We start from the raw sequence: 26,883 nt of genomic DNA on the forward strand, positions 1-26,883 counted from the left end.
TAGTTGGGGCAGGGAGGGTGTTGGATGTATTGGTACTTTCAAAGGAAGATAAGGAGAGGTATAGTCACTAGGTCCCTCTTCCACCTGACAGCACATTTGAAAGTAAATATTATGTTCCTCCTAAGTCCTCTCCTTCCCAAGGTAAAAATCTGTCAACTGATGCTCAGGTGACATGATCTCAAGGCCTTTTAGTATTCTGGTGGCCATCATCTGGATGTTCTCTAGGTTCTTTCTAAAATGCTATGCCCAGAACTAAGTGCAGTACTACATATGTAGTCTGACCAGGAGAGAGAATAGAACTCTTCTATAGTTCTGTTGATGGCACCTACCTTCCAAGCTCACTAGTTTCTAACCCTCTGAGTCACCTCCACTCTCCCCTATTCCTCATATATCCATTCAGTTGCCATGTACTATTTTTATGCCACCTCTATAATATCTTTAGCAATTCCTACCATTCCCATGGCATCCATCCTCAATCAGCTCCTTGGCCTCTTATGTGATCTTCCTACCCTCTTATAATCCATCCTTTATATAACTAACAAGGTAATCCATTATCACCAGGTTTCTCTTTTCCTGAAAATCGTGCAGTGCCTCCCCAATCACCTTTAAACTCCTTATCCTGCCATTCAAGTCAGTGTACAATCTGGCTCCTACTTGTCATTTCCAGCTGAATCCCACATCCTATTCATTCTTGTATTCAATGTTCTAGCTAATCTGGACTTCGCCCTGTTCTCCACTGTCATCCTACTCTTTGCTATCTTGATCTTTCCTCCTACCATCTACCATGACTGAAATGTGTTCCCTTAATCCCCTTGCCAAGACTGTTAAACCTGTTTAAACCAACATGTTAAATTGCCTCCCTCCCTCAAGGACCAATCAGTCCCACCACTCAAAATGCCTTCTCTAACTCCCTCTTTACCTGCTCCCATCTGAAACTAATCTCCCTCTTGAAAGTTTTCCTAATACTTTGGATCTATCCTTTGGACATAGTATGTTCTACCTTGTATCCCAATTTTCTACGCATACAGGATCATAGATTTAGAGCAGAGAGATCACTGACTCTAATGGAAGAAGAAGCAAAATCCCAAAGAACTTAAATGATTTGCCCGAGGTCATATATTGTAGTTTGTCCTTCATTCTTGAAGAGGACCAATAACATCCTGAGGATGATGTCTTGACTTTCAAGTGAATTGGATTTAAGTCAGCCTCACTCTCTCTAGAGTTGTTGAAGTCCAGTGGGAAGACAAAAGTCAAGATGACTGGTGATGGCCCAGGATGCCCCAAGGTCACATAGATATTACAGTAGAATGGCTGGGATTATAAGGTCATTAAAGGCAGTGTCTCTGTTTTATTTCTGTATCTCCTTTGGCATTAGGATCTGTAGGAGAGAAAATTAACCAATAATCCATTCCTCCTTCAGCATAAACCTTAGGGCTTGAAGCATAAGCATAATCCAAATTTAGATATGTGATGATATTAACGGTGTTTTTATCTATAGATATATTAATGGTGGGTTTTGTTTGGAAATTTTACTTTTGCAGGAAAATAAATTTCTCATATATAGTGAAATGAGGTGAATGGAGCTGATGCTATACTACATTGACCCTTTTATGGTTTGTGAACTGCTATGAGAATACTAGAACCCTTAAGGTGTAAATAAAGCAGTCCATCATTTTAACAGAACAAAAATACCATTCTATTCTAATATCATTCTAAGACCCACTGATCATCCATTGCCTGGAGGGAAGTGACTGGTATGAGTATTCTTTGTACTTTTTTAGCAAATGATGGACAACCCCTAAAGGCTTTTTAAATAATGAAGGGGAAAAAAGCTTTATTTTCCTTTGTTGGAGCAATAAAATTTGTTACACTTAATGTAAGTTTCTTTTGGGGGTGGAAGAAGGAGGTAAAAATGAGGAAGATAATTTAGGATTCCAAAAATTGTAGCTGCTTGTGGAAGGTTTTTGCTGAAAATAAATCTTCTCTCTTGGGACCTTAGTTTGTTCTGAAGAATAATATTACAAAATCTAATGTTGCACAATAAAAAAGGCAAAGGCAAGGGAAGATTGATGATGATGATTCTTGGCAGTTCATTTAAACTGGTATGTTCACTTGGCCTTGTTTTTAATACTGAGATGCTATGTCCCTGTTTCTGCCTATATGAACTAAATTGAGTTAAACACGTACAATCCTAGCTCTATGCAAAAATCCTCATTCAGGGTCCTGTGATTCTTTGAATGATCAGGCAAGATAGTGAAATGGGAGATTGGGGAGAAAAGAGCAAAACAAAGATACTCAGAGGTCTTTGCAGACACATTCAGGAGAAAGTCTGATTAGAATGAATTGTTAGCCAAATGAGAGGCCCATCTGATCTTAGATACATTTAAAACAAATGACTTCCCAAGTTCCCTTGCTTTTGGGGCCCCATCCACTAGCAGAAATATAGCAATGCCTGATCTGCCACGTTAACAGTAGGACTAGAGAGGGAGGAACTTGATCTCAAGGCTCCTTTGGCATCAGAATCAGTGGGAGAGGAAATTAATAAATGGTCTGTTCCTCTCTGTGCATAGACTTGGGGGCCCCACAAAACATAAGCATGATTCAGGCTTAGATGTGTGATAGTAGCTGTATTTATAGCTATACATGTGTTAGTGGTAGGTTTTGTTTGGGGAATTTTATTTTTTATGCATGATAAGTTTTGGATTTTTCTTTCCTTCATCATTCATCTCACTTTTTTCAGTCTTGGACTATTATTGTCTGAGTGCTGGCAAGTTAAGGGTCAGGGAACAAAGTTAAAACTTCTCTGTGTGTGTGTGTGTGTGTGTGTGTGTGTGTGTGTGTGTGTGTGTATTTGTTAATATTCATTTGTGATATGAGTGAAAATTACTTGCTTTCCCTTCGCTTATATGTCAAATGAAGTGAGAGGGAATCTCTTAGAATTGTCTACTTTAAATTTTATATTAGAAGTAGTAACAAATAAATAACATGGCTAAACAGAAATGGGTAAAACACCTTTTAGAACTTCATTATCATCATCATCATCACTAGCATTTATATAGCACTTTAAGGTTTACTTTACACATGTTAACTCAATTTGTTCCTAACTACAACTACTTCCTTTGAAGGAGGTGTTATTATTATTCCTGCTTTACAGACTAGGCTGATGGGTTCAAGTGACTTGCCCAGAGCTAGCAAGTGTGTGAGGTAGAATTCAAATGCATGTCTTACTGACTCTAAGTCCAGTCTAAGTTAGCCACCTAGCTAACTGCATCTCACAATTTAAAAGTATTGTTACCAAAGAGACCTATATTCTCTGTTTTGCTACTCATTTACATGAAATAGAAATCCCTCTTTACCTTTCTTTTTAAAATGTCGGTTTCAAGGAAATTTTCTGATTACATTAAGCTGTGAGGAGCAGAAAAGGTAAAGAAGAAGTTTCCCATTTGTTGGTATATCAGTCTGCTCAATATGTCAAATTCATGACAAGTCAAAAAAGTACTCTTTATCTGTTTGGGGTTTTTGTGGCTATGGAATTCTTCCAGAAGGCTCTGGATTATTCCAGAGTTTGAAGAAATCAGCACAATGTCATTGACAAATAGAAGCATCTGGATGACTGGCTTTTTAGGGAATCTCTCCTTGACTTGAACTCTATACTGTATATACTTTATCAAAGTGGTAATTATCTGATCTTATGAGATTTTTAATGTAATTTCTATTTCCTCTATGAGCATATTTGGGATACAGATGTCCTTGATGTTGAAAAGAGTTTGCTATAAAAGTCATTGCTGATCTTTCCTATTTTCTGTCTTTTTATTACCCTCCTTCCAGTTTTATCCTTAAATACCTTCAGAATGATTTTGCTTAGTGTGATCTCTTGTAAGATTTCTTTTTTTTTAATTTATTGTTATTAATGTAAGACTTCTATAAACTAGATTTTGCCTCTAGTACTGCTTGCTGGGCAGCTAGGTGGTACAGTGGACAGAGTACCAGGCCTGGAGTCAGGAAGACTCATTTCCCTAAGTTCAAATCTGGTCTCAGACACTTACTACCTATGTGACCCTGGACAAGTCACTTAACCCTGTTTGCCTCAATTTCGTCATCTGTAAAATGAGCTGGAAAAAGAATGAAAAACCACTCCAATATCTTTGCAAATAAAACCCCGGATTGTGTCATGGAGAGGTAGACACAACTGAAACAAATAAACAACAACTGCTAAATAACTTTCCACCATCTTTTATAAGGTCTTCCAAGTAAGCTTATGTACTAAATTGGTGTCATCCTTGGCCTCCACATCTCCCTGCTTTTCATGTAAATTAAGTGATGACTAAAAAAATTCTTATTTATGGATGATGCATGTGCCATTAGAATTAAGACATGATAGTCCTATCTCATTGGATATGAACAATACCCATATGTAAATACAATAAGTTATATTAAAAAGAAAGGTTAATGATGTTAAGGCTAAAGCCATTGTGGAATAAATTCCATGACCACCTAGTGACTAGAATGCAATCTCGACCTGCAATATTGCCTGTTTTGAATCAATCTTTCTGAAGTGACCTCAGATATAGAGATCTCATGAAACAAAGATTATGTGATGGTATTAAATCTAGGCTTAACCTCAGGAATATTTGTTTTTCAAACCAATTCAATAAAAAGCTAATAGAATCACCTCAGAATATAAATTGTCAGTTACTCCTGAGATCCACGTTGTTGTTGTTCAGTCATTTCAGTCGTGTCCAACTCTTTGACCCTATTTTGGGATTTTCTTGGCAAAGATACTGAAGTAGTTTGCCACTTCCTTCTCTAGCTCGTTTTACAAATGAGGAACTGAAGCAAACAGAGTTAAGTGACTTGCCTAGGGTCACACAGCTAGTAAGTGTCTGAGGCTGGATTTCAACTCAGGAATATGAGTCTTCCTAATTCCAAGCCCAGTGCTCTATCCACAGGGCCACTCAGCTGTCCCCTTGAGGTCCATAGAAGATATTTAATGTACCATTCTGTTTATTCATAAATATTTACTTTGTAAGTATGGTTGTGTGTGTACACACATACATGCATACACATAAACATATGTCTTAAATACCAATAATCATTTAATTCTTTTTCAGGTAAATCTTGATCCCCTAATTAACTTATATAAGTATGGTCCTTGTTACAAAACTAGGTATTAAGATAGAAATTGAGGTAACAATGATCAACTGTGAAAGACAAGAGCAGAAGACCCTACACAGGGCTAGGAATTTGAAACAGCTAGTGCAAAGGCAGAAAGATGGCAGTGAAATAGATCATATTTAAATATCTGACCTCCTTCTTACATAGAGAATATTAGCAGATCCCAGCTTTTGTAAATATATAATTTTAATGACGCTACTTTCAGTTAGACCACAAAATACCTCCACTACTTTTTCTTTTAGGCATTTTATTTATTCAATACGGTATTCCTTTTTTGATAAGATACCAACAGGTCCCTTGTGTCTGTCCTAGGTGGTAAGCTCCTAAAGGGTAGGACCAATTTCTACTTAGATTAAATAGAAGAGTACAGCATCAAATATAGTTAGGATTTTGAAGTATTTTGTTGGTGGCAAATGTTCTGCTTTTTGAATGAAGGTATTTGCCAACATCTTATATACAGACATGTTAGTAGGTGATATAAATTAATACTTATCATGCCAGGATTATGTTAGCTGTATAAAAAGTGGCACTGTATCATGAAAGCTATGGTCCAGATTCACTATATCTGTGGCAATATGATAGGTCTATTATGACCCATCATGTGAGAAATTGTATATACATTGCCTATAATGCCATGTTTTGTTTCTCATCTGTGGACTGGTAAACCTAATACTGTATATTGATATAAATATATAAATATAATATGAATGAAAAAGCATTTGTTAACATTATTGCTACATGTGGTAAACATTGTGCTAAGCCCTGGGGATGCAACACCACAAGGGGAGACAGTTTCCATACTCCAGAAGCTCCTACCAGTGGCCAAGAAAGGATATTTTGGTTACAAAAGTTAGGAGGATGATGAGTAGAGCCAGAGGACAGGAGACTGACACTCCCTTTCTAAGAGAAATGTAGTATTTCTTTGATTTTATTTCTAGAATTGGAAAGTGGATAGGCAGTTAAAGGGTTGACTAACCACTGCATATCGTCTGATGGAAAGTTGGCTGAGGTGTAGTACTAGGTTTGGGGTAACTCACCAAAATTATATTGGTTTGGGGAATTGTATGGAGGGAAATTTGTTTTTCCTATTTTTCTCAAGTTGACTTCATATCTTAATGCTAGAGTAGTTTTGTAAGTTTCACATTAACATTTATTTTGAAAATTCCATATAACTAGGCATAGTCATCCAGGAGATGGGAGATGCTTTGCGGCTGTCATCTGTCACCTCTATCCAAGGTTCTGACATCAAAATGTAGCAGAGCTACTGTTAGCATTTGAAGTGTTTTCGTTTTTTTGATGGTAAAAACTATGCATGAATGAAATCAGTATTTGGATGAAGAAAGACTACCTCATATTGAAAAGTAATAGAAGTGTTGCTACTTTTGAGTGTGTAAAATGTGTGTATGTGGTGGTGTTTTTTTGACAGCTTTTTAGAAACTACAGCCTATTTCTTCATGAAACCAAAAATGGGAGAGAAGGAAGTGTCCCCAAATGTTTTCTTCAGTCTCTGGCATGAATTCAGCTCTGACTTTAAAGATTTCTGGAAAAAAGAGAACAAACTTATTCTCCAAGAAAGGTAGGTTGTTTTCTTTTGAACAAAGACATTTTAAAACTGGTGTTTTATTAGGTGTGACCACTAAGTTTGCCAGGTTTATAGGCTTGAAAACTGAATGATTCTTTACAAGGGGGTAGCCTAAGAGGGCTATTGATAGTTGCCTAAAGGTAGATGGTCAGGAAGGCCAGGGGATAGGAAAAGCTAGGATGCTGCTGTAGAGTAGCTGAAATGAAGATTGGCCTAGAAATTAGTCTGGAAAAAAAATGTCCCTACAGTGAGTTAGTTGTGAAAAGGAATCAAATTTAGATGAAAAACACTGATGGAATCTGACAGTGGGAGATAAGTTCAGCTCACTATAAAGCAATGCAGAAAGATTTTAGGGACATTATCTGCCATTTTTTGTTTTGACAGTGCCACCATCAAGGTTTACATTTCAGAATTAGTTTGAAGATCATGAAAATCATCATTGACCAATCATTTTATAATTTTGAGACCCTTTTGTCCTGGACAATATTTCCTAGAATAACTCTTTGGGAGGTGGGGAAGAAGAAAAAGGGGTTCTGTGTGAACATATGAAATAAAATACAGGTTAATGAGTTTATTAAATCACTGAGGAGCCTTCTGTTCACATGCAGCCTTATTCAATATTGAGTCATGAAGAAACCTAGACCTCCCAGTGTTATATCCAGAAATAACTGTGTCTTGTGGGAAAGAGCAAAGGAAACCTAATATGCCCTATACAACAAACCAAAATACCAAACCACTTAGTGTGCTTTCTAACAACTCTCTACCAACAGTGGCTTTGCCTGAGACCTCTAGAAAACTTGTAGCATCCCAATGGACCTTGTTCATCAGTACTACAACATTTCCCAATGCTTTACTTCCTTGAAACAACAATAATCCACTTAGTTTTCATTTGTAAGGAGACTTTAAGACATCACTTTACATCAGTGGGAACAAGTAATAGAGATGCTGTGTAGTTCTGTTATAGAAAGAATCTTGCACTTTGATGTGTGATAATACATTACTTGAAGCAAAGGGAAATGTAAAAAAATAATTGGGATGGGTTGCAGAAGGCATTCAAAGGAAAGAAAAAAATTGTGATAACTTTAAAATGAAAAATAAATCTAAATCTATGCATACAGACCAATAGGTGATAGAGTTTTAATCACAAGTTTATATAGATGAGATAGAAAAGGGCAGTTAAGAGTACTGACTAATAGTAATAATAATAGCTTGAATTGTTCCACATTTCAAGGATGTTCCACATTTCCACAGGCTTAGGAGTCATAAGGCATGGGGGAAAAGAGATTCATAAAAAGGTTATGATAAGATAAAAGAATTTCAGAGTTTGTAAAAGTTGAAGTGGGACCCTTGTGGATGATGACAAAATCAATAGTATGACCATCTTTGTGTATAGCTGAGGTGCATTAAAGAAGTTGATTTTGGGAATTGACTAACTGGAGTAATTGAAAAGTTATAGTATTTGAGAGAGCATCTACATATCTATATCTATATATCCATATCTATCTATGTAGATAAATAGATATGGGTATATATGTATGTATGTAGATAGATAGATCGATGCCAATGGGGAGTGGGTAGTGTATTCCCACTGAGACAAGTGAGTTGGGGGTGTGAAAGTAAACTCACCCAGTAGTGGAATAGGTGGCAACAGAAGCAATGTCATCAGGAGGGATCCAGATCTCAGTGAGTGCCACATCATGGAAAGAACAAGATGAGGATTAAAATTAAGTAACTTAGTTAATTGTGGATTAGGCATTCTGGAAGTCACAGTGGAAGGAATTGAAAATCTGGACGCAGACACTAGAGTGATAGGGTTGAAGTGGATGGAAAGTGAAGTGGACAGTTTGGCATGGAGAATGGGCTTTGCATATCTGTAGCTAGCCAAAATCCCTGGGATGGCATATGTAAAGTATAATGGAGTATGAGTATGTTAACAGTTGAGGAGTGAGTCCAGGTAGGGTATTAGTATCTGGAGAAAGGTCTGTAAGTGAAATCATGTGATTCAGTCATTCCAGTACTTCCCTGGACTAACCTCCTAGCAGGTGGATTTTGCATTTTTTGAGGCCTTAGGATGACTGTCTCACAGCAGGCAGGAGGAGAAGAAAGTATAGGAGCCTAGTTTTATCTTGTTTTCCATAGAAGACATGTCTGGGAAGAGGGACAGAGGTAAAAGGGATATCATCCAGGGTCTAATCTGCATTGGAAAAGACCTAAGAGGCCTGAGAAGCACATCAGTGGGTAATAGTGACAAAGAAGGTCAGAAGGCAGGTGGCCCTGGCCTTGTCCTAGAGTTGACCTGCGAGAGGGCCTTTAAGGGAGGTGGAAAAGTTGGAGGTCTAAAGTTTACATACAGGAAAATTAAATCATGACTATGTTAAGTGACTTTCCCCAAATAGAACTTGTCATTGTCAAGATTACATTTTTTAAAAAGTTTGTTTTTTAGTGTTTCCAGGCTTCACATTCTTTATTTCTCCTATGACCTCCATCCCACAATAACCCCTCCCTGACTTTCTCTTAAAAGCAATAGCCTCATGACCTCCAGAGATCCATATCAAAACACGATATTAGGAAAAGGTCTGAAAATCATTATGTCTAAGGTGAACAAAATTGAAGAAAAAGAGCCTGAAATGCATCTGATCCTACTGGACAGCTAGTGCCTAGAATATGCATGGCACCGGGAATGCAAAGGCAAAAATCAAAAGCATTTCTGCCCTAAAGGACTTTTCATTTTTCTAAGGGGAAAAATATGTAATAGATAAGACAAGATTATTTGAGAAGGGAAAGAGCACTGACAGGTGGTAGAGTCTGTAAAATCCTCACTAGAAGAGGACATGTTACCTTTGCTTTGAAGGAAGCTAGGGATTCTAAGGGGTAGAAGTGAAGAAAGTGCATTCCAAGCTTGAGGGCCAGCCTGGGAACAGTTTGGAAGTTAACTGGGCTATACTCTAGAGGCCAAACAGGAACATTTTCATTTTAAGAGGGATCAAAGTCTGAAGCTAAAGGAATTAGGTTTTCATGGTAGAATTTCAGATATTAGCTAGAGGATGAAGTGTATTTTTTTGTTATTGTTCTTGTTCAGCATTTCTGAAATCTTTGAAATTACCCCATCGAAATAGTCACCTGTGCATTCTCTATGACATTTATGTCTCCTTACACATTTCTGGGAAAAGACTGAGAATCTTAAATGTCCTGGGCAAAGCTCCTTGTTACTAGCTATAACTCATGTATAACGTGTTTCATTAGAAAGAACGCCAAACGTGATTTTATCTATCAATAATAGTTCAATATTTTGTGAAATCTTAGGATATTGATTTGACAAGAGCCAGCTTTCCTCAGGTTGCACGATTACTATTTCTCTTTAAGTGGCTTTTTTGGATGCTTCTGTCTGGGTTTGGCATGCTGGCAAGCTTGCCACAAGCTTTTAATTTCCCATTTTTTGAGTGCCTGAATTACAGATTTCCTGGGAGCTTTTCCGAATAACATTAGTTTGAGCCAGGCAAGAGAAAGTTGGCGGAGTATGGCTCTACTGGTTGACTTTTGACCTCAGATATTTACTAGCAATGCAACCCTGGGCAAGTAACTTAATCTTTGTCTGCATCAGTTTCCTCAGATATAAAATGGGGATAATAATAGCACCTACCTCCCAGGGCTGTTGTGAGGATCAAATGAGATAATATTTGTAAAGCACATAGCACATTGCCTGGTACATGCTTGTTCTCTTCTGATCGAATGTACCCCTTGCAATATATTGCTAATATTGGCTCCATTGTTAGCCAGCTGCTGTGAGAAAGAAAACCATGTGACTGAAGTCATACTTCTTCAAAACTTTTCCCCTTTCTGTAAGCTCCACAAATATTTTCTGCACTTGGCAACCAGAAGGACATTTCTGTAAAGCTCTTAATACCCTGGACCTTTTTAATGACACTGTCAAGCCCCTATCAATGTGCATAGAAATGTATGATGATTATCATAGAAAATTATATTCTGTTCTACAACATGGTCTTCCCTTTCTATTTATTTAATTCATTTTGCAAATCACCAGGGACCAGTTCATGACATTTTTTCCCACTTTTATATTTTTTTGTCATTTAACTTTTCTCTCTCCCTTTCAACTAAATTATAAGCTCCTTAGGGTTAAAGACCATGTCTAAAACTTTTTCATATACTTTGGCATACCTAGTATAGTCCTTTGTCCATGGTAAACACTACCTGTTTATTGACTTAATAAAGTCACAAGGCCATTTTGTCCTTTGTGCATCTCTTTCATACATGTGATAAATGTAGCGCAACTATTATTACAACCAGTTTAGAGATGAGAAAACTAAGGCTATGCATGGTTAAGGGACTGTACATAGTCACATTGTTGTTGTTGTTGATGATGGTGGTGGTGGTGGTGATCCTTCATACTCTAAGAGGATCAATGACATCATGATGTTGGGGCCCAGGTACAGTGGAATTGATGGTGGGTGATCAGTCCAAAGCATGCTTGGAAGGCTCTGCCACGGGACTATTAGAGGGTCCATTTCAATAGTCCTTTTGAACATTTAAAGTAGAGGTGTCTCTGGATTTGTGAATCTCACATTCCCTTCGTGCTACTGAAATTCTGCTTTGCTCATACAGCAGAGCACCTTCTTTGATGTGGGCATGCCATGCTAGGCAGTCCTATACCAGCATCTCTAATGTCTTGCAAGCAATACTGAAATCACATAGTTTGCAGATATCTGAAGTGGGATTGGAAAGCACAAAACTACAAACTCAGAAGTTGTAGTTTACTATTACAGATTTATCTGAAAGTATGAGGTTGTTCACAGAACAGAATAATTTTCGTTTTATTGTTGTTCAGTCATTTCTCAGTCATGTCTGACTCTTCCTGATCTTTTTGGGGGGTTTCCTGGCAAAGATACTGGAGTTGTGTGGTTTTTTTGCCACTTTCTTCTCCAGATCATTTTACATATAAGGAAACTGAGGTAAGCAGGGTTAAGTGATGTGCCCTGGGTCACATAGTTAGTGTCTGAGGCCAGATTTCATCAATAGGCAATCACAGTTCACAAATTTATGTGAATACTAGGTTTATTACAAGATAAATGAACATGCATGTGGAACCAAAAGAATTCACAATCCATACAGAGATAGGTCTTCTTGACTCCAGGCCCAGCATTCTATCCACTGTACCACCTATTTTCAAGTTAAGGCTGACATTTCATGTAGGTTTTGCAGGTATTGCTGGGTGGAGTTAATGACAATATCTGTGATTTCATGTTCTAAGAAACTTTTTTAAAACTTTTTAAAAACACTGCATATCTTCACCTGCTTTGCAACTCATCAACTTGCAGACTTGCCTGGGACACTCCAAGTTTGTCAGTCAGTGAGCAATTATTAATCACACATACAATGTTCCAGCTTCTGTGCTAAGTGCTAGGAGAAAGGCAAAAATAGTCTCTGTCCTTAAGGAGTTCACATTCTTATGGGGAAGACAACATGTAAATAACCAGGTACGTACAGAGTAGATGGAAGAGAACCTAAAAGGAGAAGGTACTAGAAGGCAAGGGAACCAGCAATGACCTTTTATAAAAAGTGTGATTTGAGCTGAGCCTTGAAGGAAATCAGAAAAAACTATGAGGTAGAAAGTTGGAGGGAGACCATTGCATTCTAAGCATGGTAGACAGCAAGTGAAAAGGTCTGGAGACAGCAGATAGAGTGTTGTGTAGGCAGAACAGCAGGTAGCCCAGTATGGCACTTTGGAGGATATGAAGAAGACTAGAAAAGTAGAAAGGAGTCATGCTATGAAAAGCCTTAATATTTGATCCTGGAAGTAATAGGAAGCAGACCCTACGCCTTAGGAAAATCACTTTGGCAGTTAACTAAGGGATGTATTAGAGTATGGAGATTCAAGAAGACGAACTGAATCAAAATAATGAAGGTCTGAACTAGAGTGCTCACTGTGTAAGTGGAGAGAAGATGTACAAGAGATGTTATATTGGGGGAAATAAACAACAATATATGGTGACAGATTTAATATATGAATGAATGAAGGATAGAGTGATATGGCTGCAGTTCTAAGCCTTGGTGACTAGGATCATGAGGCCATCAACACTAATAGGGAAATTGTGAAGAAGGAAGGGGTTTGGGAAAAAGATAATACATTCTGTCTGGGACATTCACATAGGTGAATATAAATTCACCTATAAGACATCTAGTTTAAATTAATCAAAAGTCAAGTGATGTAGGACCAGAGCTCAGGTGAGAGATTAGGGCTGGGGGTGTAACCTGGAAACTATCTATGCAGAGATGATAACTGAACCCCAGGGAGCTAAGATCACCAAATGAGATAGCAGAGGAAAAGGAAGAATGATCAACAAAGAGCTTTGAGGGACACCCACAGTGTGTATGACCTGGATGAAGATCTACAAAAGGAGACTGAGAAATTCAGACAGGTAGGAGGAAAAAACAAGGCAAGAGCAGTGCCATGAAAACCTAGGAAAAAAAGAAAGTATCCAGGAAATGGTATTCAAGTGTCAGATGCTGCAGAGGTTGAGAAAAGGCCATTAGATTTGGCAATTAAGAGAACATTGGAAACTTTGGAAAGTTTAGAAGATAGTGAGAGGATAGAAAGTAGAGGCACCTTGAGAGCAGAGGTGGCTTTCTCAAGTTTAGACATGAAAGGGAGGAGTGATGTAGAAAGATACCTTGTAGGGATAGCTGGAACAAGTGAGGGGTTTGTCTATTTTTTAAAGGAGATATGAACTTATATCATATTGCTTGCCATCTTGGGGAGATGGGAGGGGAGGAAGAGACAGAGAAAATTTTAGAACTTGAAATCTTATTTTAAAAATGAATGTTGAAAATTGTCTTTACATGTAATTGGGAAAAAAATAAAATATCATTTACACTTAAAAAGAATAATAAAAAGGTGCCCTGAAATTGTTTTAAAAAATAAAGGAGATATGATCATGTGTGTAAGCAGAAGGGAAGGAGTCATTATGTAGAGAGAGACTGAAGGTTAGAGGGATAGTGTGCCTGAAGAATGGCAGCCTGCTAGAGAAGTGGCTACTTGCCTACAGTACTCAAATACTGTATCAGAGGCAAGACCTGGACCCACAGCTTCCTGAGTTCGGGGCCAATTCTCTGTCTTCTATGCAATGCTGCCTTTCCTTTGCAGATATTAAAGTGTAAGAATTAAATAATTTTCTGGTGCTGGTTTTCCTGAGTTTTAAATTTTCTCCCCCTCCCTCTTCACCTCCCTACCCAAGACGGCATGCAGTCTGATATAGACTCTATATATACATTCCTATTAAACATATATTCATATTAGTCATGTTCTAAAGAAGAATTTGAACCAATAGGAGGAACCACAAGAAAGAAGAAACAAAACAAAGCAGAAGGAAAAAAAAAGAGCAAATAGTATGCTTCGATCTGCATTCAAACTCCATAGTTCTCTCTCTGGATGTAGATAGCATTTTCTATCATGAGACTTTTAGAGATGTCTTAGATCCTTGCATTGCTGAGAAAAGCTTAGTCATCACACAACGTGGCTGTTACTGTGAACAACATTCTCCTGGTTCTGCTCACTTCACTCAGCGTCAGTCCATACAAGTCTTTCCAGGTTTTTCTGAAGTCTGCTTGCTCATTATTTCTTACAGCACAATAGTATTCCATTACATTCATATACCACAACCTGTTTAGCCATTCCCCAATTGATGGGCATCCCCCAGTTTCCAGTTCTTTGCTACCACATATACAGCTGCTATAAATATTTTTGTACATGTGAGTCCTCTTCCCATTTTTATGATCTCTTTGGGATAACAGCCCTAGAAGTGCTTTTGCTGAGTCAAAGGGTATGCACATTTTTATAGCCCTTTGGGCATAGTTCCAAATTGCTCTCCAAAATGGTTGGATCAATTCACAACTCCACCAACAATGTATTAATGTTCTAATTTTCCCGCATCTTCTCCAACATTTATCATTTTCTTGTTTTGTCATGTTAGCCAACCTGATAGATCTGATGTGGTACCTCAAAGTTGTTTTGATTTGCATTTCTCTGAATCAATAGTGATTTAGAGCATTTTTTCATATGACTATAGATAGCTTTAATTTCTTCAACTGAAAACTGCCTGTTCATATCCTTTGACCATTTGTCAATTGGGGAATGACTTGTATTCTTATATAATTTGACTTAGATGAGATGAGGCCCTTATCAGAGACATTGGTTGCAAAAATTCTTTCCCAGTTTTTAAGCAGGGAATTTTTACTAGTCTATATAACTTTAATACCATAGGCCCTTACATCTTAAAATGTGGAAACAAAACAAACAAAAAACAGCCTAACTGATCTTCCTTTTCCCTTCCACTTCCTTCACGTAACCTACTCCTTATATCTTATTGCATCTACTCCCTCGAGTGCATAGAGGGAAAGTGTTCACAAGCTTATAGAGCACATGTGAAAGGGGAATAACTCAGTTTCCAGGACGACTGTTGGTAGGTGTTGTCAAGATGTTCCCCTTAGGTACAGTGCAAATTTTCTGCCAGGCTCCTAAAAAAGAGTTGAAACTGCCTTTCTTCCTTGCCCTCAGTTCATTCTCAGTTGCTTATGCCACTGCTGTCCTAGCTATGTGGCAAGGTACGCTGATGGAAAAAATTCCAATTCTTCAGTTTTCTGAAGGTCCTTCTCTAGGTAAAGAGGGGGACAAGTTGGGGGAGGGGTGAGAAGGAAAGAGAATGAAGCTAATGTCCTCTCCTCACACCCCCAACCCCAAGCCATACCTCTAGAGAGCTTGTTTGGAAGCTTCTCTATGCCAGCAGATACTGGAATCCCTTAAATGGGATGAGCTAATTAGCTAGGCTGATATCCCTTCTCTTACCTTTACACTTTACTCTCTCTTATTTTCCCTAGGCCTGACTTTACCTCTGCTTAGCTTTGTTTTCATCTTCAGGTTTATCAGCAATACACACAACTTTGATGACTCTGAACAGTCATATGTGACCAGCTTAATATTTAGGATAGGAACTGGCTCCATAGGGACAAGGAGGCAAGTACAAGGGAAGGTTAAAATTAGTATGGTGAACATCAGGTAGGTGATGTATTCATTCAATACAGTATATTGGAGTCTTTTGCAGTATTAAAAACCTAACATTGGAGGAATTATTATTTAATCTATTCATCTTTTTATGTTGTCTTCATGATTTTATCTTTTTTTTTAATTTTTAGGCAATTGGGGTTAAGTGACTTGCGCAGGGTCACACAGCTAGTAAGTGTCAAGTGTTTGGTCTGATGCTGGATTTGAACTCAGGTCTTCCTGACTTCAGAGCCAGTGCTCAATCCACTGCGCCACCTAGCTGTCCCTTCATGATTTTATCTTAAACTTTGTAAAGGATCTCCAGTAATATTTTACTGAAATCAAAATGATTTTATGAGATAAATATGGAATGTATTATTAACCTTATTTAAAGATATTATTCCAAATTTAGTAGCAATCGACAAAGGCAAGCTACTCATAAACAAGAATAAAAATGACTCTACCTAAAATCATAAACTTCCATGATTTATTTCCTGTTTTTAAGCACAGATTAACTTGAACAAGATAATAACAAAAATGTCCTATTTGCTTCTGTGTTCTCGTTCAAACTCTTCTATTTTCCCTAATTTTATTGCTGTCGTTTACTATTACTGTTGTTATTCTATACATAGCTGTAGTAAGTACATGTACTTAATTAATCTCACTTCATACAAGAAACAAGGATGCAATATTTTGTAAATGGCATGCTCATTAATATCCCAGTGTTTAATGCCCAAATTTAGATGAATTCCAAAGGTTTCGAATCTTTGTGCTCTAGTGAATGAAGTAAAATAATAAATATCAATGCATGAACTTCCACTTGGACACTACAGTGCTTTAATTCAGTTGAAGCATATGTCTTCAGAATATTCTTAAGGAGTTGTGCTGATAGTGAGCAGCTGAGGCACCAAGGCAGAGTGAGGGTAAAAGTTTTTAGTCTTATGGGCCTTTTTGTGCCTCTCATAACATCCCAGTGTAACTTGGTGAAAGCTGAACGTGACCACTAGATTCTGACATTAAACATACTGCTCAATGATACATAAAGTTGAAAAAGAGATCTTTTTTTCAAGTTCAGTGCATCTTTTGGAGTTTAGGTAGATTTCAAGCCAAACTGGTCATTTTGGGGGCAATTGATAATATCTGAATTCCTAGATGACTGTTGTGTCATGGCATAAATTGAGTATGATGAATATTTGATGAGTCTGATAATCATTACAATTACAAAATAAGATCACCAAAAATAATGTCTTGGAATTTAGCCAATATACCATCATTGAAACAATGTCCATTCCTATATAGGTCTACTGAGCTGAGTGAGTAGGTCTGGCAGAGCAAAGCATGGTTTAGACCCCTGGACCCAGCAAGGGACCCTAATTCAAATCCTGCCTGGCTCTTAAAAGCTGTGTGACTTGGGCAACTCAAACTTTGTGAGCCTCATGTGTGTAAATTTGAAATAATTCTAATAATTATTATTTTACCACCTTCTTTACAGAGTCACTGCTAGAAACCGGATAATTTATATCAAGTTCTTAGAAAAACTTAAATGACCATGCAAATGTCAGCAACTGTTACTATTGTAACTACTGCGCAATGTTAGGATACCTAAGTAGCCAGATACCAAGATGGTTTTTGTTTCCTTTTTAGGAGATAAAACTATGCAACAGAGAGATTTTCAAAATATATCAGAACATCTTTAGACAGTATGAATTATCAGACAGTTGCTGGGAAGCTACAGCAGTAAACTGGTTGAAGTAGTATGTATCAAACAAAGAATCACTGTGATTTTTTTTTTTAATAAAGGCTTTAGGGCAACCAGAAATCTGATAAAGACTTGCAAGCATGCTCTGTCAGCATCAGCTGCAAATCCCAAACAAACAGTATTCTCCATATATGGACAGTAGGAAAAGAGAGATTGGTCATAATGTAGTTATATTAGTCACACTGCTATGTGCCATTTGAAATGGCAATAATGCAATGAAGGCTGTACCAAAAGTCTTGGTACAGTTTTAAGCTTTTAGAGTAATGCATATTTCTACTGCATTGAGTATTATTACTCAATGTGGGACTAAGAAGCATAGATAAGGAAGATTTCCCCACAGCTGAAGTGATGATTAGGGGATGGGAATGAAAGTATGAAAAGCAGCCTTAGGCCAAAAGTGGAACTAGTAATTTAGTTATTTACTTTATTCAGATTTACTTTTCAGAGTAGGAAGAACTTTAAGGAAGGGTTGGGGTGGTCAGGAAAACCTTTGCAGAGCACATAACAATTTTAATGGAAAAGAGGTTCACTTTGGTTTAAGGTCTGATAAAGGAAATACAACAGTATCTCTTAGCTTTGTCTAATCTGGTTAACATTCTACTTGCAAAAAGGTTTAAAAGTAATATGATAAAGAGTCATTTTTGGGAGTAGGAACTCTGGGGGTATGTATATGCATGCTTTTGAAGACCGTAAGGACAGGGTGGAGGATATGGGTAAATAAGGAGGGGAATGAGAATGTAAATTCCTTTGCAGAATATAAAAAGAAAATGACATATGATTTATGTGCAGTGGAAAGAATCAGAGAGAATATTGGCTCAAGGAAGCAAGCAGAAGCCTCAGAATATACTTTTAGTCATAAGAATGGATCAAAGTCATAAAAAGTCAACTCTCAATGATCTCAGTGAAGATTATTCACAGATTTTTTTTTTTTAGTCCTTGGCTAACCTCCTGCCCCACATCCAGTTCCCTTACACTCAGTAGATTTCAGGACTGCCTGTGCTTGAAGGAGAATGAAATAATATTAATATTAGGCAAAGAAGGTAATAATTGATATATGTACTGTCAAAGACATTATACTGTTAATCTCAGACATAGATTGGGGGCAGCTAGGTGGCGCACTGGATAGAGTACCGGCCCTGAAGTCAGGAAGACCTGAGTTCAAATCCAGCTTCCGACCAAACCCTTGACACTTACTAGCTGTGTGACCCTGGGCAAGTCACTTAACACCAATTGCCTAAAAAAAAAACTCAGACATAGATGCTTTCATTTGTTAAATAATCAATAATTGACTCTAGATTGAAAAGACTCCCCTATATAAGCTCCTTCCTGAAGTTATTAGTTAAAAGAACACTTATTAAAATAATTATATATGTGATATGTCCAATTCACATATGTATAAGCATGTATACATATATGTGCGTAAACATTTATTAGCTTGACATTTTTATATTTTGTCTTTCAAATACATCTTAAATTACATACTATGTACAGGGTAATGTACTAGGCCTCAGATGAACATTTTTTTAAAAGATACAAGTATCTGTGAAGGTGTTTAGAGGACATTTCACAAAAGTAAATATAGTAAAATTTATAAAATAACTGAGTGAAAAGAGGTTAGAGTGAATGTCCTGAAAGATTTTAAAAAGAAAATAACACTCCTTGCTTGGAGGATCAGAGAAGGGTCATGGAAAAGTGACTTTTACCACATCACAGTGACTTTATAACATAAGTGGCATTGATTATAACATGATCAGATGGGAAGATCCATTTGGCAGCAATGTGAAAGATGGATAAGAAGACAGAGAAGCAGGGGGAGAGTGAGTGAGTGAGAGAAAGGAAGAGAGAGGGAGAGAAGGGGAGAGAAGAGCGAGAGCGAGAGCGAGAGAGAGAGAGAGAGAGAGAGAGAGAGAGAGAGAGAGAGAGAGAGAGGGGGGAGAGAGAGAGAGGGAACAAATATAAGAACCTATTATAGTAACTTGGGATAAAGGGCAAGATCTTGGGTAGTGGCAATAGAGTAAAGAAGAGGATATATTCTAGAGATATTTTGAATTTAGAATGAAGATAATCTGGCAGATGCTTTAATAAGTACGGTGAACAAAGCTTTTACAGTGGAGAGGAAGAGGTGGGAGAGGTGAAGGGGAGTGAGTGAGCCTTACTCTCATTAGAAATGGCTCAAAGAGGGAGTAACATACACATTCAATTGGGTATAGAAATCTATCTTGCATGCCCTACAGGAAAGCAGGAGGGGAAGGGGATAAGAAAAGGGGAGTGGCGATAGAAAGGAGGGCAGATTGGGGGACAGGCGAGGTGGTCATAAGCAAAACACTTTTGAGGAGGGACAGGATGAAAAGAGAGAATAGAATAAAGGGGGGATGATAGATGGAGGAAAATACAGTTAGCAATACTAACTGTGAAAAAAAATTTTGAAGCAAGTTTCTCTGATAAAGGCTTTATTTCCCAAACATATAGAGAACTGAGTCAAAATTATAAAAATAAAAGCCATTCCCCAATTGATAAATCATCAAAAGATATGATCAGTTTTCAGATGAAGTAATCAAAGCTATCTATAACCATATGAAAAAAAATTCTAATTCAGTATTGATTGGAGAAGTGCAAATTATAACAATTCTGAGGAACTACCTCAAACCTGTTAGGTATGCTAATAGGACAGAAAAGGTAAATGACAAATGTTGGAGGGGACATGGGAAAAATGAGACTTTAATGCACTGTTGGTAGAGTTGTGAACTGATTCTGTAGAGCTATTTGGAACTATGCCCAAAGGGCTATAAAACTATGCATACCCTTTGGTCTAGCCATACCACTACTATGTCTATATCCCAAAAGAGATAAAAAAACAAAAGGAAAAAGGACCTATGTGTACAAAAATATTTATAGCAGCTCTTTTCTGGCAGTAAAGAATTAGAAGGTGAGGGGATACCCATCAATTGGGGAATGACTGAGTTCATATGGTATGTGATTATGTGGCATGTGATTATGATCAATTATGATTATGATCAAGTACTAATATAGTATAAGAAATGATGAGCAAGATGCTCTCAGAAAAACCTGGAAAGACCTGCATGGCTGATGCAAAGTGAAATGTGCTGTGTACAAAGTGACCGCAATATTGTAAGATGATCACTTGTGGATGACTTAGTTATTCTCAGTAATACAAAGATGCGACACAACTCTGAAGGATTTATGATGAAAAATGCTATCCATCCCCAGAGAAAGAACTGATGATGTGTGAATACAGATTGAAACATACTTTTTTTTATTTTCTTAATTTTTCTTGAGGAGTTTTTTTCATGTCTGTTTTCTTTCAGAATATGACCCATTATGGATATGTTTTGCATAACTACACATATATAACCTAGATCAAATTGCTTGCCTTCTCAATAGGGGGTGGGGGTGGGGGAAAGCAGAAAGGAGAAAACTTGGAATTCAAAGGTTTTTTTAAAGTTTAATTTCCTCTTTTTATTTTATTTTATTTTGATATTCTTTTTTGTTAATTTATTTTTAGTTTTCAACAATCACTTCCATAAGCTTTTGAGTCTTAAATTTTCTCCCCTTCCTCTTCATCTCCCTAGCCAAGATGGCATACGGTCTGATATAGGCTCTACATATACATTCCTATTAAATATATTTTCACAATAGTTGTATTGTAAGGAACAATTAGAACCAATAGGAGGAACCACAAGAAAGAAGAAACAAAACAAAACAGAAGAAAAAGAGCAAATAGTATGTTCTGACCTGCATTCAAACCCCATAGTTCTTTCTCTGGATGTGGATAACATTTTCCATCATGAGACGTTTAGAGAGGTCTTAGATCCTTGCATTGCTGAGAAGAGCTAAATCTAATAAAGTTAATTACACAGAGTGGCTGTTACTGTGTACAACATTCTCCTGGTTCTGCTCACTTCACTCAGCATCTGTCCACACAAGTCCTTCCAGGTTTTTCTGAAGTCTGCTTGCTCATCATTTCTTATAGCATAATAGTGTTCCGTTACATTCATATACCACAACTTGTTCAGCCATTCCCCAATTGATGGGCATCCCCCAGTTTCCAGTTCTTTGCTACCACATATACAGCTGCTATAAATATTTTTGTACATGTGAGTCCTCTTCCCATTTTTATGATCTCTTTGGGATAACAGCCCTAGAAGTGCTTTTGCTGAGTCAAAGGGTATGCACATTTTTATAGCCCTTTGGGCATAGTAGAACTCAAAGTTTTTAAAAAAGAATGTTAAAAATTGTTTTTAAATGTAACTGGGAAAAAATAAAATACTAGAATAAATTAGGATGGTTAGCAAAAGGAGGGAAGATTCAAAGGCAATTGACTTTTTGAGCACGGCTAATTGAAACAATGGTGATGCCATCAACAACTATAGCAGATTTAGAGGAAAGAGCATATATGGGGAAGACGATGAATTCAGTCACGGCTGTCTTGAGCTTGGGTCGCCTATGGGAAACTCACACAGAAATGTCTAGTGAGCAGATGGATATTCAGGACTGGTGCTCAAGCATGGGTTGGGATACTATGATAAAGTACAATGGCATAAATTCACAGTAGATCCAGTCAGGTATTTTCCTTAATTCCTGCATCGGTATGATATTACTTGCATTCTAAATGGGAAAAGGTAGATGGTATGTGATTATGTGGTACGTGATTATCCAGAGTTAGGGATAAGCAGAGAAGTAAAGCAAAACGTCCAAAGGATGGGACATTTGTGCTAGAAGAAAATGTATCATTGAGATGATCAACACTGTGAATAGATGGAAGTGAAGCTAGAAGAGAAAAGAGACCAAGGAGGTTAGATAATGAAGACCTGGAATTCACTTTAAGACTAAAGAGCAGGCTTGGAGATGTTGTAAAATGATAAGGACTGGACATTGTAGTCAAAGAGGAAAATTATTTCAAAGCTCAAGTTTGTAGAATCTAAATAGAATAAAATTATAGATCACAAGTACCTCCATTGTATGGTATTGTCCCTTAGTCCTCTTGTTGAATCTTGTTGAATTGAGTATGATGAACTCAGTGCCTTTGTAACACCTCTCACTTATGCTGACTTCTCTCCTCTTACACTGCCACAGATCTGGTGCAGACCTTCAACATCCCATGCCTGGACTACAACAATAGCCAGCTGTTTGTGCTTCCTATTTCACGTCCCTCCCCACTCCAGTCCCTCTTCCACTCAGCTGTCAAATTTGTCTTCCTAAATAACATGAGCATGTTCCCTCCCTTCCCCCATCTCTAATTAATAAACTACAGAGGCTCCCTAACACCCTCATGATCAAATATAAAATCTTGTTTGGCCTTCAAAGCTATTCATAACCTGGACACCTCCTACCTTTCCAGTCTTCTTATACCTTACTCCCCCTCCCCCAACCTTTTATCATACTTTTCAATCCAGTGCCATGGTTTCTTTGCTGTTCCTCACAGAAAACATTCTATTTCCTCACTCTAGGCATTTCAATTGGCTCTCCTCCATCCCTGGAATTCTATTTCTCTTCATCTTTGCCTCATAGCTTCCTTCAAGTCCCAGCTAAAATCCCAATCTCTTCAAGAAAACTTTCTGGACCCCACTTAATGCCAGTGCATTCCCTCTGTTAATTATTTCTAATTTAACATATATAATACATACATACATACATACATATATATATATATATATACATTCATATATAAAAATGTGTGCATCTCTAGATAGATAGATAGATAGATGATAGATATATAAATTTTTTTTTGTTCAGTAACTTCAGTTATATCTGACTTTTCATGACCCCACTTGGAGTTTTGTGTCAAGAATACCAAACTAGTTTGCCATTTCCTTCTGTAGCCCATTTTATAGAAGAAGGAACTGAGGCAAGCCGGGTGAAGTCACTTGCCCAGAGTCACACAGCTAGTAAGAGTCTGAGGCCAGATTTGAACTCAGGAAGAAGAGTCTTCCTGATTCCAAGCCCAGTGCTCTAACCATTGAGCAACCTAGCTGCTTATACATATGTATGTATGTATATATATATACATATATATATATATAATATATGTGTATATCATTGATATTGCACATAGTCATTTGCCTATTGTCTCCTCCATTAGATTATGAACTCCTTTACTATATTTGCCTTTCTTTGTATTCCTAGCACTTAACATAGTACCTGACACATACATAACAGACATTTAGTAAGTGCTTGTTGACTTAACTTGCCAGGCTCCTAGAAATTTTTGATTAAAGAGAGATAGGATTCATGGGTAGCCAAAAATACGGTCAGATAACAATATTTTGAAGCGGAAAACGGATAAGATTTTCTGCCTTTGATTTAGGGCTATGCCATGTGCTTTTAATTAAGTGTCATCTATCATTCCTTTATTTGTTAACAGTCCAAGTTTACAATTCACTGCTCTGAGCACTTTTTTCCTTAGTCCCTTTTGTCTTTTGGTTGCTGTTAGAGGGCCTCATACTATAGTACAACATGTAGTCTCCTTATTGAATCTTTATTCTGACTTCATGTTTGTGCTCATCAGACTCTCTAACGCAGGAAAGTTTAAACCATGGGCCACTGCTGTGTCACGAGAAGAATGGTTAGCTATGGAAGAGGGAGATATTTGTCGTGTCCATAATGGAGGTGCCAACAATCCAGGGGCACTCAGTAGAGATTGATGATGATGATGAAGACATGAAGAGCTTGGTATACAATGAAAATCTGGCCTTATGAAATGAAAAATGTTGAATCGCTTAGAATTGAAATGTCCAACATTCTGGATGCTAACCAGAGCTGTAAAACAGGATCATGATCATTCAGGATCTTCAGTTTGTGAGGGATGATTGTTTGTTTCATCTTGTTCCTCTCCCACTTTACTGATGTTTTTAATGTTTGTGTAATTCTCGCTACATTTTCATTTCAAATTCAAATGCTTCTGACATGTTGGGAGCTATGACTTTGGAATTCAGAAAGCTAAAGACTTTGTAGAACTTAAAAATGAAAAGAAAAGAATGTTCCACTCAGTATAAATCCCAAAATAATGCAGAACATTGGTATTTGCCATATAAAAACTCTGTTAGGCTTTCTGGCTATTAATAATATACATATGTATGCTGCAAAGCTTTCTCTTTTATACCTTTTGACTGCTGTCTTAAATAAATCCTATGAGAGTTTTTTTTTCTTTTTCTTCCTGAGAAAGATCTATAGTCAAATGCTTAGGAACCCAGATATCTTAAACATCACGCTAAGTTTGAGAACTTCATTTAATCCACTCCTGCTGTCATTTTAACTACCAGGGTAATTCCTAACATCCTTTAAATAATCCATCAGCTTCCCCCTCCTCCAATTGATTATAAAAGTTGCCCCATTCCCCTAAGAAGAGCAGCAAAGTTGGCACCTGATGTGTCACACTGTATATCTAGATGAAAGAGGGGATTCCTGGCCAACATGTCTCCACAGCTCATTGATCTCTCTCTGGAGAAAGGCTGGTATGTCTCCCTACAGATTCCTTAGCTAGATGATTTAAAACTTGCTGCTGAGTAATTTAAAGTCTGGCATTGGATAGCTGTGCCTTGAATAGTGAAAAACATACTGGGAGGCCACCACTATTGCATGCACAAAAGGGGTATTAAATCACTCCTAGAGCAAGCCACATCCTACTGCCGCATTGTGAGGAATTTACTAATGGCTACAGCAGGTGAATTAAGGCATAATAGCCTTAAGTGATAATGAAGGCTTGCAGAATCGTATAGGTACTCTACGTTTAATAAAACAAGCATTTATTAAGCAGCTGCTATGTTCTAAGAACTGGAAGTATAAAGGTAAAAACCAAACAGTTGTTGCCCTTTAGAAACATATTCAATCAGGGAAACAAAATGTATACATAGAAGTAGTATAAATACAAGACATAGAAAGTATATACAGTGAAATTTCTGAAGGAGAGGTGGCACTTCAATCAATGGGCAGACATTTATCAAGCACCTACTCTGATCCATGCACTGGTCTAGGCACTGGAGATACAAATACAAAAGTAGAACATACCCTGCCTTCAAGGAGCATAAATTCTGTCAAGCTGAGCTCTGAAGAAAGCAAAAAATTCTAAGAAGCAGATATGAAGAGTCCATTATCAGTACAGGGGATACTGTACAAGGGCAGAAAAATAGCAGACAGAAAATTGTAAGGAACAGCAAGTAGACCAGTCTGGCTGAAATGTAGCAGGATGAAGAGGAGTCTGAAGCCAGATTATAAAGGGCTTAAAATGCCAAACAGAGAAATTTATATTTTATTATAGAATAAATGATAAGACTTGTGCTGGGGATTTCACTATTCATCTGCATAGAGGATGTATTGGTGGTCATGGAATGAAAATGGAGTCAGAGAATCCTATTAGGTGGCTGTTGTTGTCTGGGACAGCAGTGATGAAACCTTGAACTGTGGTGGTGTCTATGTGAATGGTAAAAAATTTAAAAAAAAAAAAACGGTTGTAATAGATGTTGTGAGGGTAAAATAGATGAGACTTGGCACATGAATGGGTATGAAGGAGTTGCCAAAGTGAAAAGATAATAGGATGGCTCCAAAATTGCAAACCTGGGTGACTACGTGAACTTTCAAGAGAAATAGGAGAACTTTGGAGGAAGAGTAAGTTTGGGACAAAAAATATTGAATTCTTTTTTGAACACATTGAGTTTGAGATGTTTATAGATGTCTAGTTAAGAATGTCTAAAATTGGGTGAGTAATAGAAGACAAGAGCTCAGAAAAGAGCCACTGGTTGAATAGATAGATAGAGAGAGAGAGAGAGAGAGAGAGAGAGAGAGAGAGAGAGAGAGAGAGAGAGAGATAGACAGACAGACAGACAGACAGACAGACAGACAGACAGACAGATAGAAAGATAGATCCATCTAGGGGTCATCTGCCTAGAGATAAAAAATGACCCATGAGGCTGATGGTCACCAGGAAAGAGAGTATTGCAGAATAGAGGGCCCAGGTTAGAGCCTGAATTACACACATAGTTAGAGGGATGAATTTGATGATTTTATGATGATGAGATTTCAGTATCCTTCAAAATAGAGAATTAAAAAGGTACAGCCAGAGAGAGTGGTAGAGAACCAGAGGTTAGCACTGTCATGAAAATACAAAGAGGAGAGAATATCCAAGAAAAGTAGATGGTCAATAGCATCAAATACTACAGAGAGATCAAGAAGAATGAGTAATGAGAAAAGGCCATTGCATATGGCAATGAAGAGATCATTGGTAACTTTTAAGAGTGGGACATTTCAGTTGAGCCATGAACTCTGAAACCATATTTAAAGGGATTGAGAAGTAAGTGAAGA

The 26,883-nt window shown here is 37.5% G+C and overlaps 1 protein-coding gene across 1 annotated transcript in view; it reads left to right on the top strand.

Moving 5' to 3' along the window:
- FMN2 (formin 2) overlaps nucleotides 1-26,883 on the top strand; it is a 464,655-nt gene that overhangs the window by 404,219 nt on the left and 33,553 nt on the right. Inside the window, 1 exon segment of the mRNA XM_020982044.2 lies at nucleotides 6,602-6,751. Within this exon segment, the coding sequence (XP_020837703.1) occupies nucleotides 6,602-6,751 (150 nt within the window).

This window comes from Phascolarctos cinereus, unplaced genomic scaffold, assembly GCF_003287225.1.
Source record: "Phascolarctos cinereus isolate Bilbo 61053 unplaced genomic scaffold, phaCin_HiC Scaffold_5;HRSCAF=322, whole genome shotgun sequence".
In the NCBI taxonomy this organism is placed as follows: domain Eukaryota; kingdom Metazoa; phylum Chordata; class Mammalia; order Diprotodontia; family Phascolarctidae; genus Phascolarctos; species Phascolarctos cinereus.